The sequence below is a fragment of the Passer montanus genome, unplaced genomic scaffold (assembly GCF_014805655.1).
Source record: "Passer montanus isolate IOZ18808 unplaced genomic scaffold, ASM1480565v1 scaffold5, whole genome shotgun sequence".
Lineage (NCBI taxonomy): Eukaryota > Metazoa > Chordata > Aves > Passeriformes > Passeridae > Passer > Passer montanus.
This window is the reverse complement of record NW_024369929.1, coordinates 16,185,902-16,204,227: the sequence shown is the minus strand read 5'-3', so window position 1 is coordinate 16,204,227 and position 18,326 is coordinate 16,185,902. Positions and strand designations below refer to the sequence as shown.

Here is an 18,326-nt window from a genome sequence, read left to right as displayed (position 1 = left end):
TCTCCCCCTTGCCTATAGGTTGATGGAAGAATAGATTGCTTTAATACCTCAGTGATTTATTTGTCAGTACAGACAGCCTGTCATAAAAATAATCACTATCAGAAATGTTCTTTGGAAGAATCATTGGGGCTATCAATATCTTGGGTGGCTTAATCATCAAATTCATTGCTTTTATTAGGTTTAAATGTATAAATTCCTTTTAGAATGGATTTGAACTTTTAAAGCATTTTACTGTTTAGTTGATTGCTTTTTCAAGTATTTCAGTTTCTGAATAGCTCCACAGTATTTGGATTTGCACAAAAGTGAGGAGGAAAAGGCCAAGAAGGATATTTTCTTCAAAATTGCCTCTAATGGCTCTACTTTCTTCTCTTTCTGCAGGTACAACAATGGTGGTACATGTGCTGTTCCAGGGGATTCTAAGAGGGCTGATTCTGACTTTCCTGCTCAAAAGTACTCTGTCCCTAAATCCAGATGATCCAAATGTTTGTAGTCACTGGGAAAGGTAATGTGTAACCTGCCATTTTTTTTAATCATCCATTTAATATTTTTATTATTTAGAAGGCAAACTGAGAGCCATAATTTGCTAAATACCACCACGTCTCAAAAAAGAGATTTGCTTTACAGAAACAGTGCTTTGGAGTGCCTTGGAGGGTTTGGATCATCCCAAGGAATTGATTCTGAGGTTGCAGCTGTTGACCACATCCCCCTGTGCCCTTTGGGAAGCCCCTCCAGAGTCTGAGGGACAGGAGTGCCCTGAGGTGTTTGCATCCCTCATGGAGAGACCCACAGAAATGCTGGCCTTGTTCTGTCCTGCTTTTTTCTGCTTGTTGTCCAGCAAGAAAGTTTGAAGCTCTTCCTGCTGCAGCATCCTGGCTGTTTTTGTCTGGCCTGAACTTTGGGGCTCTTCCTGCCAAATTCGTGCTGGCATCAAAGAGTGAATGAAAGCACTGAACATGAAAGGACCTGGAATTTCTTGTTCTCTCTCTTGTTCCAGTGTCCTGGTCCTAAAAGTGGATCTGAGCAGGCCAATTCCTGTGAGCACAGAGAAACCCACAGCCTTTGATGGGTTCACACTCACACAGAGGCTGTTTGCAGAGGCTAAAGGTCCTGTACTTCTCAGTTTAACTTGCTAAATTTCCAGTCCTGCTCTCTGGTTCAATTCCACGCAAATCTGAATTGCTGTACACTTCAGCAAAATACACCCCTTACAAAGGTAAAAATAGAATCATCTTTAATGACTATGTTTTGAGGCCTTAATTAGAGAATTAACTCATTGTAGATAATGCAACTGCAAAGCAAAAACTGTGCAGGAAAAGGATTTTGCAGTCTGTGTGCTTGAAGTGCATTCAGAGCACAGGAATAAAATATTGATTTTGTCTGAAGAAAGTCAGCAACCTAGAGACCCAATCAAGGAGAAACAAAAATTAAATACCAAAATTGATTGGTTGTACTGACCAAGATGACTTTGTTAGTTAGATGTTAATAAATCAAAGGGAAAAGATTGTTAGGGCTATTGCTGGATAATAAACGGGATCGTAAAATAATAATTGAGATTTGCAAGTGTTACTGTCTTACATTAATAATGAGCAATGTAAATATTTTATATTTTGGCATTAGCAGAATTAAAAACATTATTGTCAAACCCAGCAAACAGTGACAGAGGGCAAAGCAGGGGAGCCTTGGCTTGTCTAGAAGGGACACGACAAGGAGGGCAGGAACAGCCCAATCTTCGATTTCAAGCCAGTCAGCCCCTCCAAGCAAATATCTTGGTATTGCCTTGTGGGTGCAATCTCCCAGGGCTTAATCACATCTGCAGTCCTGCTGATGAGAGGGAAATCAGCTGCAGAACTAAGACAATCCATATAATGAGTGACCTAGAGGATCTCATTCCTGGGTCTTGACCTGGGTGATTTGGGTATTGTTCTCCAAAGATGTTTTAAGTCTGATATAGTGGGGCCTGTGTCCAGATCACACCTGAGAGAGGAGGCCCTTGTGCAGTGCACACACCTGTGTGGGGCAGTGCTCTGCCACAACTGACCCCAGCAGGAGATTTGGGTTCTTGTGTCACGTGAGAGGCCCAAACAATAATGAACATAGAAGCTGTTACATGGCTAAGTGGTGTTTTGGGAGGATTGCTCAGTTCTTGCTGTTGTTGGAGTTCTGTGATTTCTCACTAAATTGCCCAGGCTTTGCCCATATCCATTCACTTTTCACCTTCTAAATTTCCATGAATTTTAGTAATATGTGGTTTTGTCCCTAAAAGAGAATGGTTTATTGCTCTCAGTGATATCTCTATGCCTATATCAGCCATGAAGCCAAACCAGAAAAGATCTAGCAGAAGGAAGCCCTTCTCTGCTCTTTGCTGATACCCATTTTCTAAGATTCCTGATGTAAATAGGTTTCATACTGGACTTCCATGAGCAGCAGATACAGGGAACTGCAGCTTTTCACAGCCTCTCACCTCTTTCCTTGTCCCCCCTCAGCTACGCCGTGACCGTGCAGGAATCCTACGCTCACCCCTTTGACCAGATCTACTACACACGATGCACAGACATCCTCAACTGGTTCAAGTGCACCAGGCACAGGTAAGAGCTCATCCTCAGAAACCTGAGCTTCCTGCTGCCTTCTCACCTCCTCACACACCTCTTGTTTATCCCAATGTTTGTGGTGCTCCGATATAGATGTGTACACAAAGAAGTGTGTTTGGAATTCCAGGGCATTCGGTAGAATTACAGAGATTTTTGCCTGAAGTTTGAGTGAGATAAGTGATAGTCAGTCCCTCATAGGGCCATCCAGGAGAAGGTATCATTCCACTGGCCCTGCCATGGGTTTGGAAGTGTCTATTGGAAGTGTCTTATTCCCTGACCAGACATGACCAACTTTCTTTTCCAAGTGATGGGTGCATGTTCAGGTTTGTAAAAGGAAGTCCATGCACCTCCTAAATTGTGAATAATCAGGCATTTGAGGGTTAGTGATAATTAGAAATTAGAATTAGTGCACCCAAATCTGCACTGAAAATCAAGTAAAATGAGGATGGGTCTGTTTCTAGGACTGAATGAAACCTTGTATCAAAGAGTTAATTTTTCCCAGGCTGCAGGATATTTCTGTTATATTCATTATGCTTCCAAAGTATCCTAATAAATATCCACTAATATTCACAATCTTTCCAGGGGGTTTTAGAAGCCTTTTTTTATCTCAACTCTCATGAATTCAGTTGCAAGTTGGCTGTTCAGCACCATCCCAGTGGGACTGTGGCACTTGGCTTTTTAGCTCCTGTGTTACAGTGTTTGGAAGTGAACAGAGCTGCAGAGCTTTCTGGAATATTGTATAGATTGGAATGCAGCAGAGTAAATTCGATCAGTTTATCCAACATGAGGGACAATAGATTCTGTTCAATTGAGGTAATTTCCATAAACTAGCAAAGCTGTTTTGAAGTGTTTGCTGTTAAATATGCAGTTAAATATTACCTTTCTATGATGGTATCCCTGCTAATGCTGTGAATAAATGTAGGAATGCTTCAGAATGCTAAACACCTTTTAATTTCTGTGGACTGTAGTATTGTAGTTGGGAAAACAGGCTTTAAATACTGAACTGGGACTATAATGACACTTTGCAAGGTAGGAGTGCCTTGGAACTGTTTGAAAGCAGGAACAAATCACTTGGGGTTAACGTCTCAAGCTGTGTATTGAGAGCAGTTGCCACTGTGGAAAGGTTTTGTGTAGCAGCTGACACAGTGGTCTCTGCAGAAGACTCTGTTCCTTCCACTGATGAGATCTGACCTTGCTGATGTGCAAAAATAAATCATTTATTCTTGAAGAAACTCCTTGCCCTTGCAGCAGGACTGGGAAAATGTTTTAAGACAGCAGCTGCCCCAGGAAGAGCTCCAGTGACTGTCAGGAGCACTGTGCTCATAACACGAGTCATATTTCAAGCCTCAAAACAAGTATCGATTCCTCCCTTATTGTGGCGTTTATTATCAAAAAGCTTTCATGCATTTAAAAATAATTATCGAATGCTAGCCTTACCATAATTTAACACAAATATCATTGCAGCAGGAGGCATTGATTTTCAATAGTGTCCCGTGGTTTTGTGTCTCGTGCTGCAGGATCAGCTACAAGACCGCCTATCGCAGGGGGCTGCGCACCATGTACCGCCGGCGCTCGCAGTGCTGCCCCGGCTACTACGAGAGTGGGGACTACTGCATACGTACGTACACACGGCCCCGGCCCTGCTCAGGGGGTGCTGGGGCAGCTGGAGATAAATTAGAGCTGTGTTCTCTTAGGGTTGGTGTTCAGGGCGCTGGTCGCAGGCAGAATCGCAGGTACGGAATATTTCGGGGTGGTTTGGATATGTGCGTCTCTAAGTAAGGAGGGGAGATTTGGCTGAAGTCATTAGGGAGGGAGTTAATGAAGTCCCTTAGTGCCTTCTTGAATCAGGGCTTACTTTGGGGAGTAATTAATGCAAGTATTCACCAGTGTTAATGAATTAGGGGAACTGAGAGCACTCAGGAATAAACTACCACACAATTTAAGCAGCAGTGTAAAGTTTCTGCCTCTTACCTTTGAAAGATCTTACTTCAAGAGTTAAATGACTTAAAATATCTTTTTTTTTCCACAATCGTTCCTGTCAACAATTTAACTTTTTAAAGCTTCTCAAATATCAGAAGAACTTTCTCCCAGCTGTACTGTATAAATAAATACAGAGCTCTGGAGTGTTTTAGGTCAATATGAGGGGGGACAAAAATCAAAATGGATCTTTCAGCAACGCCTAAGAGCTTTGTTAATTAAAAATACCCTGTACATTAGTGTCACATGTTTTCAGCATTGCAGCCTTCTGAGTGTTCTGCATGTTCTCAAAAGGAGAGTGGAGATGGGACCTCTTGCTATGTCTTGTGTAGTGAGATTATGACACCAGAAAAACACAAAGAGGTTTTGATCAGCATCAGAATCCAAATTTTATTAACACGTTTATAGTGCCATGGAATAAATGTGAAAATGATACAATTATCCAGCTAACTTCAGATATCTCACATTGTGCTTTACAGCTATTTCTTTGTAGCTCTGTTGACGTTTTTATCTGAGTTCCTGTGTTGGACTCATATTGTAATACACGAGCAGCTGAAAACCATGAATGGACCCTGATCTCATTTTCAGTGACCTTTATACCAAACAGTTGCATTTGAGGGGTTTAGGCTGTGAAAAATCACCAGCCCTTTGAGACAAGGCATTAGAATTATTTTAAAGAAAGTGTAATAAGTTGATCTTTTGAAGTGCAAAATGCTGTTAGTCAAGCCCTGAAAAACATTTATTGCAACCTATTGTCTTTGCTGGAATCCTTCCCATGGTAAGTATGTACCTACCTTCAAATATCTCAGGTGTCAATACCATGTCAGCAGTTGTTCCACATACATTTATTACATTCTTGAATTTCATGACTCAGAATCCTGTCGGTCACAGAGCATATTTATTATCACTTTTCTCCCTGCAATCTATTGATTTTTTATTTTAAATTTTTTTTTAATTGCCATACTATCGCAACAATAAATCTCCCCAGACTTTCTGATTCTTTGAGGATATTAACATTTGTTTTGAAGTGGTTTGTTTGTTAGCATTAATACTTAGTGTTTTGCTGCTGCCAGGAAAATTTTATCTTTCTGTGGTGGAGAAAGAACAGCATACACTGAGATTTTGCTAATGCAGAGCAGGCAGCAGGTATCTGGTCAGACCAAGAGCCCCGTGTTTGACACAGAGCAGATAATAGTTACACTCTCTCTGCTGTTTACATGTGCAGGAGTCAGGTTCTTCTATTCCATTATCAGCCTGGTGTGTGCTCAGGGACATCTGCTCTCTGTCCTTCCCAGAGATCAGAGCAGCAACAGCAGCCAAGGGGGAAATGATGTCAGGGAAGAAGTTCTCCATCATGATGGATTCCAGATGCTTGGACTTATTATTTTGCTACTACAAGTAGCCACACAGAAAAAAAACCCCAAAACCAAACAGAAAACCTCCTTGAAATTCTCTGAGCCCTCAAGCAACAGTTTGAAGTCCAGTATTTTGCTAATGGGATCCTTTTCGTGTCACCTCTTTGTTTGTAACACATCAAGCCCTGATCCCATTTGTTTTGTTTTGTTTTTCCACAATATGTTCCTGTGCCAGCAAGCAAATTCTCTCATTCATCATCCTTTGCAGTCAGCAGTGAATTCCATTTTCATTCCTGGAGGCACTTCTCTGCTTTTGCCTTTTTCCATCCCATTTCTTACTTCTCTCTACACTGGGATTTTTTTGCTGTTTCCTAACAAGGTTGTCCAGTACTCCTGTCCCACGTTCCTCTAGGCACTTTCAGTGCTGCTCCTCTAAAGGCAGCTGCTCCAAGAGTGTTCAGGACTCCAAATTCTGAGCTTTTCCTGAGCTGTCCCTGGCAGGAAGGGAGGAAGCTCCAGCCCTGCAGAGAGGGCTCTCCCTGCTCAGCCAGCCCTTTAAAATCCATTTTCCATTAGCAACCATGGAAGCCACTACAACATGGGGAGGAGGGATACATCCTGCAGTGAGGCTGATGATCAAAAGAAAGTTTGATTAAAAAACACTGTGTAGATTAAAGGCTAATTGGTTCTTCTTTCATTAATAGCAGTCTTTATTTCTTGCAAAAGTTAAATGGCTTTGTAATTAACAGTGACATGTTTAGACTAGAGAGGGCTGAGTTTAAATCTCTATTAATGACTGTTTCTTGGATTTTAAAACAGAAGTGAAGGCTTTCAGCTACTGTTTTGATCTTCTCCCTTTTCATTTACTAACTTTCAAAAGGATGTCAGATATATGGTTTTATCTTTGTCCTCCTGTTGGGGCTTACTAAATAGATTAAGTCTAATAAAATCTACCCTCAGTTCTAAATAATCACATTGATCCAGAGCTTCTTGCTCTGCCACTTCTCCGGTGTCTTCTTTGCCTTTTTGGCATTTGTATGTGCTGCTGCCCCACAAAATGTGGAATTCAGGCACAAGGTCCAATAATTTAACTGTTTGCCTGGTAAATTATACAACTGGCCAGCCCATTAATGCTTAGGCTAAACAGTTTTGGGGTATTTAATTGTCTTTGTGCCTCCAAAGAGCCTGAAATATTTTGGGGTTGCAGTGGTATTCAAAGAATCCCCCCTGAAAAATGCTGCAAATGCACATCTGCATTTTTTTCCCCTTCACTGATATCTTAGAAATGTTGTTACCATTGTGGGAGCTTTGCAAAACGATTCCCCTTCTCTGAATGCTCTTACACTTGACAGAGCTTTTCCCTGAGCTGTCCCTGAAAACAAACAGCACAGTCTGGGCAGTAAATCAGAGCAGCTATGATTTACTGTACTTTGTATGCTAAGGTAAGCTTTTGGCAGAGCAAATGCATAAACTGCAGAAAATCTTTTTTTAAACAACCACAGGGTTCAACTGCCCTTCAAGGTTTTTGTAAGGATGTTTTAAAATTATATTGCCTAGATTAGTATCTGTGGTAGATAAAGCACCTCTGAATACTTTGCTGCTCAAAAAAAAAAGAGAAAAAGAATATTACATGGCTCTTTTGTGCTCTTTAGCCTGTGAGGAGATGGTAATTGAATAGTTCCCTTTAAGAATATGTCAGGTGGAAAGATGCCCTGTGTGCTAAATGGATGCATTTTTGTCTGAGAGACCAATGCTTTGTTCAGTCTGTCCATTTTAATCTTATTCTTGCACAACAGATTTGTACAGAGAGACACTTCTTGTGGGGAACAAAGGGTCAGAGACCTGACATCAGAGGGAAGGCAGATGGGACTCTGAGCAGCAGCTACTGCCAGCTGACTTTTGGGCAGAAAAGCACCAACCATGAAACAAAATTTGGGAATTCACCTTTTCTTCACAGATTGAGTTGAGCTTTTAAGTGTTTTCTCACTCTCCTACCTTACACTCTTTTTCTAATGTCTAAATCTATGCAATGTGACAGGATGTAATAATGACAGGATTAGTGATTTAACAATCTGATTTGCTGCCATTTATCTGTCTTTCAAACCTGCCAAAATTCAGTAGAGTTATAGATGGACCATTTCATGGTGCTTTCCTTTCTTGGCCAAGATATTATTGATCTCAGATTGTTTCTCAACATTCAGCTTTCCACATTACAATTGTCACAAGCATCAGCAGGGCTCCCTGACTTTGACAAATCTTTTTCTAGAGGAATTGTTGGTCTCTCTGGTTGAATCTCAGTTTTTACCTACAGTGGTATTTCCCTCAGGCCAGAGGCTGGGGACATTATTAACATGTATTTATTTACCCAGCTTTTCAACTCACCTTTGTTTGATGCCTTTAATGAATTTCAAAAACAAATGAGGAATGTTCTTTTAATAGCTGACTTGGGGAAATTATGCAAATATGAGGCCTGATTGTTTTCAGGAGTTTAAATAATGTTTCATAAATCCTGTAATTGCAGTAGCCATGCCAGCTTCCCAGTGTGATGTGTGCATTTATAGTGCAGCCATATGAACATTCCCACCTCAGGACTGCGTTCCCATTTGCAGGGCTCGGTGTCTAGTGCAGTTTTTGTACTCTTTGACAAGGCTGCCTTATTGGAGCCATATGGTTGGATTGTTAAACATCTGTAGCATAGGAGTAACAATTCCAGAGCTTCCTGCCATCTGGATGAATTACAATCCCTGCAATTCCACGCATATGTTCCAGCAGCACACCGACACCACAGTGGAGTGTGCTCATGATGAGAAGAAAAACAATGGCTTGTGTGATCAGTGCAAAAGTTGTCCACTCCAGGAAAACCTTGAATCAGCGGCTTAAACTTCCTGAATATTCATAATGTTTGTTCATACGTCAGATTTGTTGATTTTTTTTCACTTTATAAGGCAGTAGCTCATTAGCATTTTAGAAGAAATGTTGCTCCCCCTTCTCACCTCAATTTTAAATTCCTTGTGGTGAGCATTCCTGTAACTTGAAAATATATTGTTTGAAAGCTGCTGGACTTTTAAAATACATTTTTCTTATCTTTATAGACACACATTAAAGCCAGTGCTAGTGCTTTCTGTGAGAGTCTTACTGTTACATTATTCAAGTACAGAGTCCTGTACATCAATAATGCAACCTAAATTAGGGGAAAATGCTATAGCAGGACATAGATACTTCCTATCAGGGGACATTCTTTTTCTCTGTCTGATTTGGGATGTGTGACAGCGAGAAAATGGTGTGGAAGGCCTTTCTGCATATAGTTATTAATTATAGAATTGAAATGACAGCAGGAGACACTTTGAAATTTCTCCCTTTATATGCATTGGAGATGACTCCATACATCTTTTGCCAGTGAAGAACATGGGGAAAATTATTTGAATCCTTTGTTCCTATCTGAAGGAGAGCTGAAAGGAAATGGGCCTTTGCTTGCTCATTCAGAACCTCCTGGGACACAGGATGTGAGGGCAGAGGGACACCAGCCCTAGAAGCAGGTCAGTTCAGCTGGTGACACAGATGAGGCCAGTGGGTGGCTGTTTAGCCTAAATACACTGGAGGGACACCCTGCATGGGAAGGTGGAAAGGTCAGTTCTCATTTCTCAACCATCATTTTGTGTTTGCTCTCAGCTTCTGATGCTGAAGAATTTGCAAAGATGCTGGTGGGGAGCAGTAATGGAATAAGGGAAGGACTTCTGGAAGCAGTGCAGGAGAAGGAGGAGCAAAAAAATGTTCATATAAAGGAATGAAAATAGCATAAAGTTAAAAAAGGGGGAATGCTGAAGCTGTATAATGTCTCAAGGGGCTTAATAAATATCAGAGAAAAAATTATGCAGGCATTATGGTTGGAAAAAGATTTAGACTGTTGCTAGTGTAGCAGAAAAAAGCTTTTCTGGCTGCTTTAGGCAGTCTCTGTTGGATCAGTATAAAAGCACACTGGGATTGCAGACACAGAAGGAGGCACTGGATCCAGAGCTCCTCATGGTGCCCATGCTAATGGCCTGGATGGCTGGGAGCTTCAGCAGGATCAGAAAAAAGCACAAGAACCATAGAAGTGATTCATTGTTGAGTTCAAAGAAAGAGCCATGCAAAGTTTAGTCCATTAATTTGCCCTTCTTTAGCAAAGTCAGGCTGGTCCCCAGCTGCTCTAAATCAGCACAGATCCACCAGGATGTGTCTGGATGCCCTTTCAAATCCTGCTCCTGCTGGGATCACCTCGCAGTGCTTCATGGCAGCCTGCACTGATCCTGCATGGCCTGGAGCACCAGGGCTGTTCCTTGATGCCTTTGTGCCCAACCCTCCCGTGCTGCTGGGGATACAGGGTCCTGTGCATCCCTGGGATGAATGAGGGTGCGGACACACAGAGCATTTGCTGTTCATGGAGTTATGAAGACACGAAATTCTGGAAGATTTTCCCCTCCAAAGCAGCTTGCAGTTCATGAGTAGTCCAGGCATGTGCTGAGCCAGGTTAACTCATGGAAATCAATAGGGTCAGAAAGAAGACAAATGTGTGAAATGGAACAGGTTTAAAATTGAAATTGGAATCATAGGATGGTTTGGGTTGGAAAGGACCTTAAAGGTCAGCTTGTTCCAGCCCACTGGTTGTTTTCTTGATCACTCCTTTACATCCTTCTCCAATTAACAGATTTCTCTTGTACTCTGGAGAAGTTTTAAAGCCCAGGAGAAAATGAAGGAAAGGTAGAGAGAGGAAAAGAAGTTACCTAAATCAAGATGTCCTTTAGAAAGATATATCCAAAATCTGAGATAGCATCTCTTTCTGCTTCCCTTCTGTATTCCTCTGGCTGTGACCTTCCCTGAGCAGTTCCCACACGAACTCTGAATGTCTGGGAAGTCACCACACAGATGTGGGGACCATTACCAGGCAGATTCCTTCCTGCCCACAAAAAAGAGCAACTGCAACCTCCTGCCAGCTGTCAGCGCCAGCAGCCCCTTCCTCCTTTCTAGGCATCTTATAGACTGAAAATGTAAATAAAACTGAATCACTGGCACTGCAAGGATGGCTGAAGTGCTACAATAGAATGATAACACATGGTAGCATATGATAACATGTGAATAACATGATAGTACACGGTAACGTGTGATAATGTATGATGACATATGATAACACATGATAACACAGCAGGGGTGAGGGTTAACCCAGTGCCTCCCCCATCACTGATCCCTGCAGCCGCTCCCATTCCCTTTGTCCCATGGGATGGGAGAAGAGGAAAGAAGAACCAAAGACAGAAAACTTGTGGATTGAGGTAAAACAAATGTGAATGATCCTGAGGAGCAGAGAAAGCCTCGGTGCTGTGCCAGCACAGTTCAGCAGTAGCTGAAGTGTCAGCATGGTCAGCATTGGCTTGGGCACCAACCTAAACCACAGCATGATCCAAGCTGAGAGGAGTTAACCCCATCCCAGCCAGCCCCGTAGAGCCAGCCATGCTGCAGATAATAAAACACTCATCAATATGATCCTCAGGAAATCTCCTTATGGTTTTTCTTTGTCTTTCCACCTCTTGCTTTCAGTGGTGGCAGGGGAGCACTTTGGAAGCTGGAGTGAGCCACTCTTTTCAAGTGGTTTTGTCTCTGTTCAGAGCGTTGGGAAGGACAAGCTGGTGCTGGCAGGTGTCTGGGCTGGCTGAGGCGTTGTGGGCCTTGCTCCTGCCTCCCTCTGCTCTCACAGCCTTTTATAGCAACAGCCATGGATGCCCTAAATACAGCAACCTGGCCAAGCAGGAGGAGGCGTTTGGCTACCTGGGCGCACTTACTTACAGCTCAGCTACTCCCCATCTCCTCCAGCACAGGAATGAGTGGTGGAAGCGTTTGGCAGATGGAATTTGGCCCAGAGTATACAGTGCTTTCAGCATCTTCCTGTGCATAATGTGCATTTCTTTTATGGGAACTTTTGGAATGCCTGTCTGTAATTATTCCATCCTTTTAGCAATGCCTCTGAACAATACCAATGGCATTCACACAGGGAATACCACGTGAGCATGACATGAGAAATACCATTCCAGGCACATGGTGTGATCCTGTGCAGGGCCAGGAGCTGGAATTCAATGATCCTTGTGGTCCTTTTCAACTCCGAGCTTCTGTGATTCTATGATTCTATTAGCCTACTTGTGTTTATTGATGTTGGTTTCTCAAATGCCAGGGAATTCCTGGGAATGAGTTTGCTGGGTGGGAATTTAAAGAAGTTGTCATTTCCTTTATTCCAAATTAACTTTGGGTTTTGTGGCACATATTCCACATCTCATAGTAGTATAAAGATATATTATTCCATGAATTTTCTGCCAATTCTGTGCCATATTTACTTTATTATAAACAGTACCCTCTTCAGTAGTTTCTGATAATGTAGGGAAAACTTTTGTTGCCAGCTCCCATCTTCTATCTCCAGGCCACAGTGTGAATCCCAGGAATTGGAAAGTGCATTTTACTGTGTGTCATTAATAGAAAGTTTCTCTGGACATTCAACATCCAGAAACTGGGCTTGATCCTAAATCAGCTGAATTTCTGCAATCTGGAGTTGGTGACAGGAAGTTTAAACAAGTGGCTTGAGATGAGGATCAGCCCCCATCATTACAAAAAAAGCTTCCTGTGTTGTCTTTTTTGCAGTTCTTTTCAAAAAGCTGCTGTGAAACACACTGCTGTGATTCCTTTTGAAATGTGAGAAAAGTGAAAGGAGTCTGCATTTAAATATTCCATCCCCAGGAACATTAGTGTAGCTCATACACGAGCGTGATCTTCAAACAGAGCACAGGCTGTCCTTGATTCCAGCAGGGTCACCTTCACTTGCATCCTGGGCCTTGGTTTGAAATGAAATCTGAAATGTGTTGGCCCTCTGGGGCCTCTGCCTGGCCTCAACGACAGGTTTGCCTTCAGATATTTGTCCATATTCATCCTGTTTTGGTGAGAAACAAAGAAAAGATTGTTGTTGGATTCACTTGATAAATTTTGGAATAAGAATGAAGAAAGATTTTGTTTGAAACATCGATAGTTTATTCAATTTGCTACAGGACTGAAAGTTTTCTAGGAACATCTGTGTAATTTGGTTTTATTAAGTGTTGCATTGCCTAGCAAAGACAGCCAGAAGTGTCATGCAGTCCAGATGTCTTCATCGATCTACTTTTGATCTTTTAGGAACAACATTTTTGATGCCTCAATCCTCACTCTAACGCACAGCACACACTCTGTACCTATGGAAATCAATCAGCAGTGGAGCTGTGTCATTTGCTGTCAGAAAATAGAATTTTCTTGGCATGAGACCCACAATTCAGGGCAAGTCAGTAATCAGAGAACTACGGACATGTAGCAAGGCTACCAGATTTAAAAATAAATATATCACAGGCTGATGGAATTTGTACACAAAGAAATTCACTCAATGCCCTGAGTGGGTAACCTATAGCAAAATATGCAAGTGCTGTGATTTTGAGGTGATTTCCAGATATAAATGTTTCTAATTATAAATGTGTGAGGGTTTTTTCTGATAATGGCTCATTTTCTTTGACATTTTCCCATGTGTTTCCTGTCTCACTGTTTAAATCAAACAGCTCCTCAGCCAGTGTTGGAACCTGTAAATTCCTGGTCTCTTGGGTTGCTACAGGAGGAAAGCAGGGGTGGCTGTGGCATGAAGAAAGCAGTGGCACTGTACTGGTTTCTATAGTGAGGCTGGGAATATCCCCAGCAGTTGGGTTTCACCCAGTTCTGCCACACCTCTCACCTGCCCATCTGTCATTTACTTCTCACCTTCCTCACCTGCAGGGCACTGAGAGTTCCTCCAGCCTTTCTGTGATTTAAATGTTTGTGATTTACCACTTTTAGTGAATTTGCAGCTCTGTGCTTCACACCTGGCAGCTCACTTTCCATTCCAGCCCAGCTCCCAGGAGAGCTCAGACTGCAGGCAGTTACCCAGGAGTGGAGAATGGACATTCCTGCCTCTGTACTGGGTCTGGTTTGGTGCCCTCACAGGTGGTTTGATAGGCCAGGTTATGCTTTCCTCTTCTTCTGGTAGGTTTGGCTGCTGCTCCAGAGATTGGCACGAAAGCTGGAAGGACCAGGGATCTTAGGTACAAGCTTCTCCTCTATTCCCAACCTGTCAAGAATTTAATTTCCTCAGGCAACAACAAAGAAATCCCCTGAAGTTAAGAATGGAATGACTGGGGAAAGCTTTCACTGATTTTGGTACTTCTGTCCTCAAAAAACCTGGAGCTTCCTGCAGGCAAAGCCTATTTGACTGCATTTGGTTTTGCTGGAGTGAGGTCTCCTAGGCTGTGTACAGAGAGAATGAAGGACCGTGCCAAGAGTAAATGTTAGTATTTCTGCATTGCTTAGAAAAAGATAGTGCTGCTCTTTCTGAAGGTGCCACACAGAGCACAATTTGCAGACAAATTAAGTTTGTTGGTTGGATGAATCAAGTTCCAGTAGAAAATTAACAAGTGAAAATGTATTTCCTACAAATTGCTGGGAAGAGTTGGTCAATTTACCAAAATGGAAGGAGAAGACAGAGGGCACAGGAGGGAAAAAGCTTTCCAGGGTCACAGATTCTGCTCTGCTGATTCAGGATCTCCCTTAACCTCATTAACAGTTTGAACTAGTGCTAATGATTGTTTTGAACCCTGAGTGAGGCAATGGGAAATCATTTACCAGAAAATGTTAAATGCTGAAATTGTCCCACAGAATAATATTGTATTAGAACATTGATCAGCAGAATTGATCTGAGTGTAACTCATTCCTCTCAACATGGCAGAATACAATGATTATTTCTACTTGAAACTATGACAGAAAATGCATAAAATTGGTTGCAGGCCTCAAAGGATCAACAATCATCAATATTTAGCTGATCCCTGATGAGTTCTCTCTGGGCTCCAATTCACTTTCTGTGAAGGCAATGAGAGAGACTGAGCCTTAAAACTGTCTTGGTTTGAATGACTGGTGTCTGCCAATCAAGGCAGGAACCTCTCTGGGAACAGAGAACATGACCCCTTTCCCTCAGAATTATTATAACTTTAGAATTGCAGGGCTCTCAGGCAAAGAGATGGGCAAAGGAAGAACAGTTCTTTACTGTGTGTGTGACAAGGCAAACAAACACCGTGGGCAGAATTCCACAATCCCGTGCGCTGCAGTTCTGGGCGCGGCCACAGGGGGCGCTGCTGGCTCCCGGCTGGGCAGGGCGGGGCGGCGTTCCTCCGAGCCTGCAGGGGGCGCTGCGGCGCGGGCTCGGCCGCGTTTCTCCCTCACGCGCGGATGGCGGGCAGGGTGGATGGTGAAATGGGCTGCGGCAGCAACCTCGGAGCAGAGCTGGGAGGGCGGGGATGGGCAGAGCCCAGAGTAGCACAGGAAATGTATCAGAAACTCTGCAGCTGTAGCAGGAGCTGTGGGGTGTCGGGCAGGTAGTGTAAAAACTGAAAAACCCAGAGCAGTGGCAGAGAAATGGCGGGGTTGGGCAGCGGCAGCCGAGCTCCTGAACACGGCCGGGAGATGCTCCTCTGGAGGTGGAAAGGAGTTTCCCCTGAGGCACCTGAGATGGTGAGGGTGCTTTTTTTAGTGAGATAGGGTGTTAATAAGGTTCCTGTGCCATGGCTGCTCCCACAAGCAGAGCTTCACTCAGTGTAGGAGACAGCAGAAGATGGAGCCTCACAGCTGTGGTGAATTTTCCCCACAAGGACTGCAGCCTGTCTCCCCATCAATCTGACAGAAAAGAAAACCTCCCAGGTAAGAGATCAGCAGCTGCACCCTTCTCCTACTTTGGCCTTTTCTTTCATCTGTCTTAAATACTGGTCATTATTGTCTCAGCAACAGTTGGGACAAAATTCCATGAGAGAAAGGAAAAATCCTAACCCCCAACAAAGTGGTAAGGGAATTGGGAGTGTGACTCACTTTAGAGGGTCAGGATTTCACTAGAAGGAGGAATTTCTGGTCAAGCCCAGGTTCTGGTGTGCCTGTATTCCTGTGGAGCTCTGGGGCTGAGCAGGAGTCCCTGTGTGGATGTGTCCAACCTTTGTCTGAGGTGTGAGTTAGTCAGGAGCTGTTTGGATCAGGCATTGTCTTTCTTGCAGGATTTGCCTCCTTCATATACTGAACATCCCTCCTGCCTTGCACCCATTCCATTGGCTGGGGCTGAGCTGTGACTTTCTCTCCAGACTAATGGATCAGTGCTGCTCTTACCCAGCCCTGTAAACTATCCACTTTGCAGGGCAGATGCACTCAAGTGCTCAGAGTCCCTCAGTGCCTTTCCGCCATCCCTTTTTGTGCCTTCAACTCCTGCACTTTTTATTAACACAGCCAAAGGTACAACAGAGTTCAGCTTCCTGACCCCAGTCGTGCTCTCTGACATTTGCTGCTACGAGGAGGCTGCTCTGCAGCTCTTGCTCAGACAGCACTAAATGGTGAGTGCTATCTCCCATTCCCCCTCTCCACTAGAGCAGAGGAAACCACTGGGGCATCAAAATGCCACAAGGACTCTGTTAAATGTGTGATTTCCCCGACCTCTCCTTTTGCAGGCTCTAAACTTCTCTGTCACTGTCACTACTTTATGGTCAGTGATGCGATGCCATTCCTGTCTCAGGGATGTGCTGCTCCAGCTCAGCTGCTCCTCAGGACCAGCCAGACTGGGATCCAAACTGTGCCCCACCAGTCTCAGGGCACACAGAACAAGAGGCAGTCTCTTCCCTGCCCTGCCCTTCCCCTGGCACTTTACTTCCCTATTCACTCCCTAAAGCAACAGATTGCAGCGTGGACTGAAGGAGGTTCTCCTCAAGTGACAGTAAATGTGAGCATTCCTCACTGAGGGCCCTTGGAGTCTGGACATTGGGATCTGGATGGAATTATTCCAGGAGCCCTAAACTAGTCCATGTCACAAGCCTGGGACACTCAAGAGTGTGGAAGGTTCTGTGTTCACCTTGACAGTGATCAGAACCCCAGGCTGTTATTTACCTGCTGATAGAAAGGGTAAAAAACCACCATGGAGTTTATGCTTATTAACAAATCTTCATGTCCCAGCAAATGGATACAGGGATTTACTGATCTATTGTCAGTGATGACACCGACACTTGTCAAATTCTGCTCTTGGGGAAAGACAAAATCCTCAAAATGAATCTCCATAGTTCCTTTACTTCAAACATCCACAAGTCATGTCTGGCCTAATCCCTGAGCTTTGGCCGGGTGTCAAGACTGAGGATAACACAACCCGGAACAGATCAATACCCCACTGAGGCAATGGTCAGAGATCCCCATGTCCCTGACAACAAAAAGACCATTGATTCTGTTCTGATTGCATTGATGCAGAGTGTCTAAGACCAAACCTGCAAAAGGAGTGCTGGAATTGCATCTACAGGAAAAGGAGCTGATCTTGTGACCCACTGATGTTATCTGCTCTGCATCAGTCTCATCTTTCCTTTGCTCACATTGATCTCTTTGGGTTTGTGTTTTTCACTGGTACTTTCATGGGAAGATGAAAAAGAAGGGTTGCTATGCACTGAAACAATAAATTCCTCAAAGCCTGAGCAGGCTTTGAGATCTCTTCATCTTTGGAAGTTGTTAAACCTTGCATGAAAGTGCTTTCCAAGGTGATAAATTAATGGATGTATCCTGAGTGATGACCACAGAAATAGACATTAAGCAATGCAAAGAGCTATTATCCCACTTCATTGAAGCAATTATCCAGGAAACCATCAAATCAGCTTGATTCCTGATAGAAAGTCAGTGATTTAGGGAGGAAATCATCCATTCCACAAATAAGCAATAATCTAAGAATGAGGAAAACCTACCTGGATGCATTAGCTGTTGTAATCTTTCTTGTGCTATCCAAGCTCCCTTTCCCGAGCACAGCCAAGAGCTGACTACAGCCTTGTCTAATGAAGCTGATACTGTAGACTCAGCACAAGCTGGAGCCAGGCCAGTACATTAAGATGGAAGCACCAGAGAGGCCCTGAGTGAACAGATTCCTAATGGATAAGGAGCAAGAATCTTTTTCATCTTTTTTCATCTACTTTGACCTCTCTGCATTATCTGAAACCACTAGACATAGGATAACAGCTATTTCACCTAACAAAATCACTCTTTACCCTAAAAGTGGCACGGGGGAATGGAGGAATGGGCTAAAATGGCCCAAATTATTTTAGGGACACGTATTAAATATTGAAGGAAAACATCACTTTTTCCAGTAAATTTCTGCTTTGTTTAGTTCAACAACTACCAAGCATGGGGTGAACTGGTTAAATAACCTGAAGTTAAAATACCAGCAACATAAAAGAAAAAAATGCAGGTTTATCATTGGTTCACAGAAATAAATGAAATTGGTCAGAGTTTGGGCAAGATCAGTGTACAGTGAAGAAAACCTGGCAGAGGTAAGACAGAGAAAAGAAGA

The 18,326-nt window shown here is 43.2% G+C and overlaps 1 protein-coding gene across 6 annotated transcripts in view; it reads left to right on the top strand.

Moving 5' to 3' along the window:
* The window catches only part of MEGF11 (multiple EGF like domains 11), a 252,056-nt gene that overhangs the window by 62,987 nt on the left and 170,743 nt on the right, over positions 1–18,326 (top strand). For all 6 annotated transcript variants that reach the window (XM_039723396.1, XM_039723398.1, XM_039723397.1 and 3 more), the window contains exons 3-5: positions 379–502; positions 2,484–2,585; positions 4,106–4,206. In XM_039723396.1, coding sequence (XP_039579330.1) covers positions 387–502; positions 2,484–2,585; positions 4,106–4,206 — 319 coding nt within the window. In that variant the 5' untranslated portion in view covers positions 379–386. The remainder of the gene's footprint in view (positions 1–378; positions 503–2,483; positions 2,586–4,105; positions 4,207–18,326) is intronic.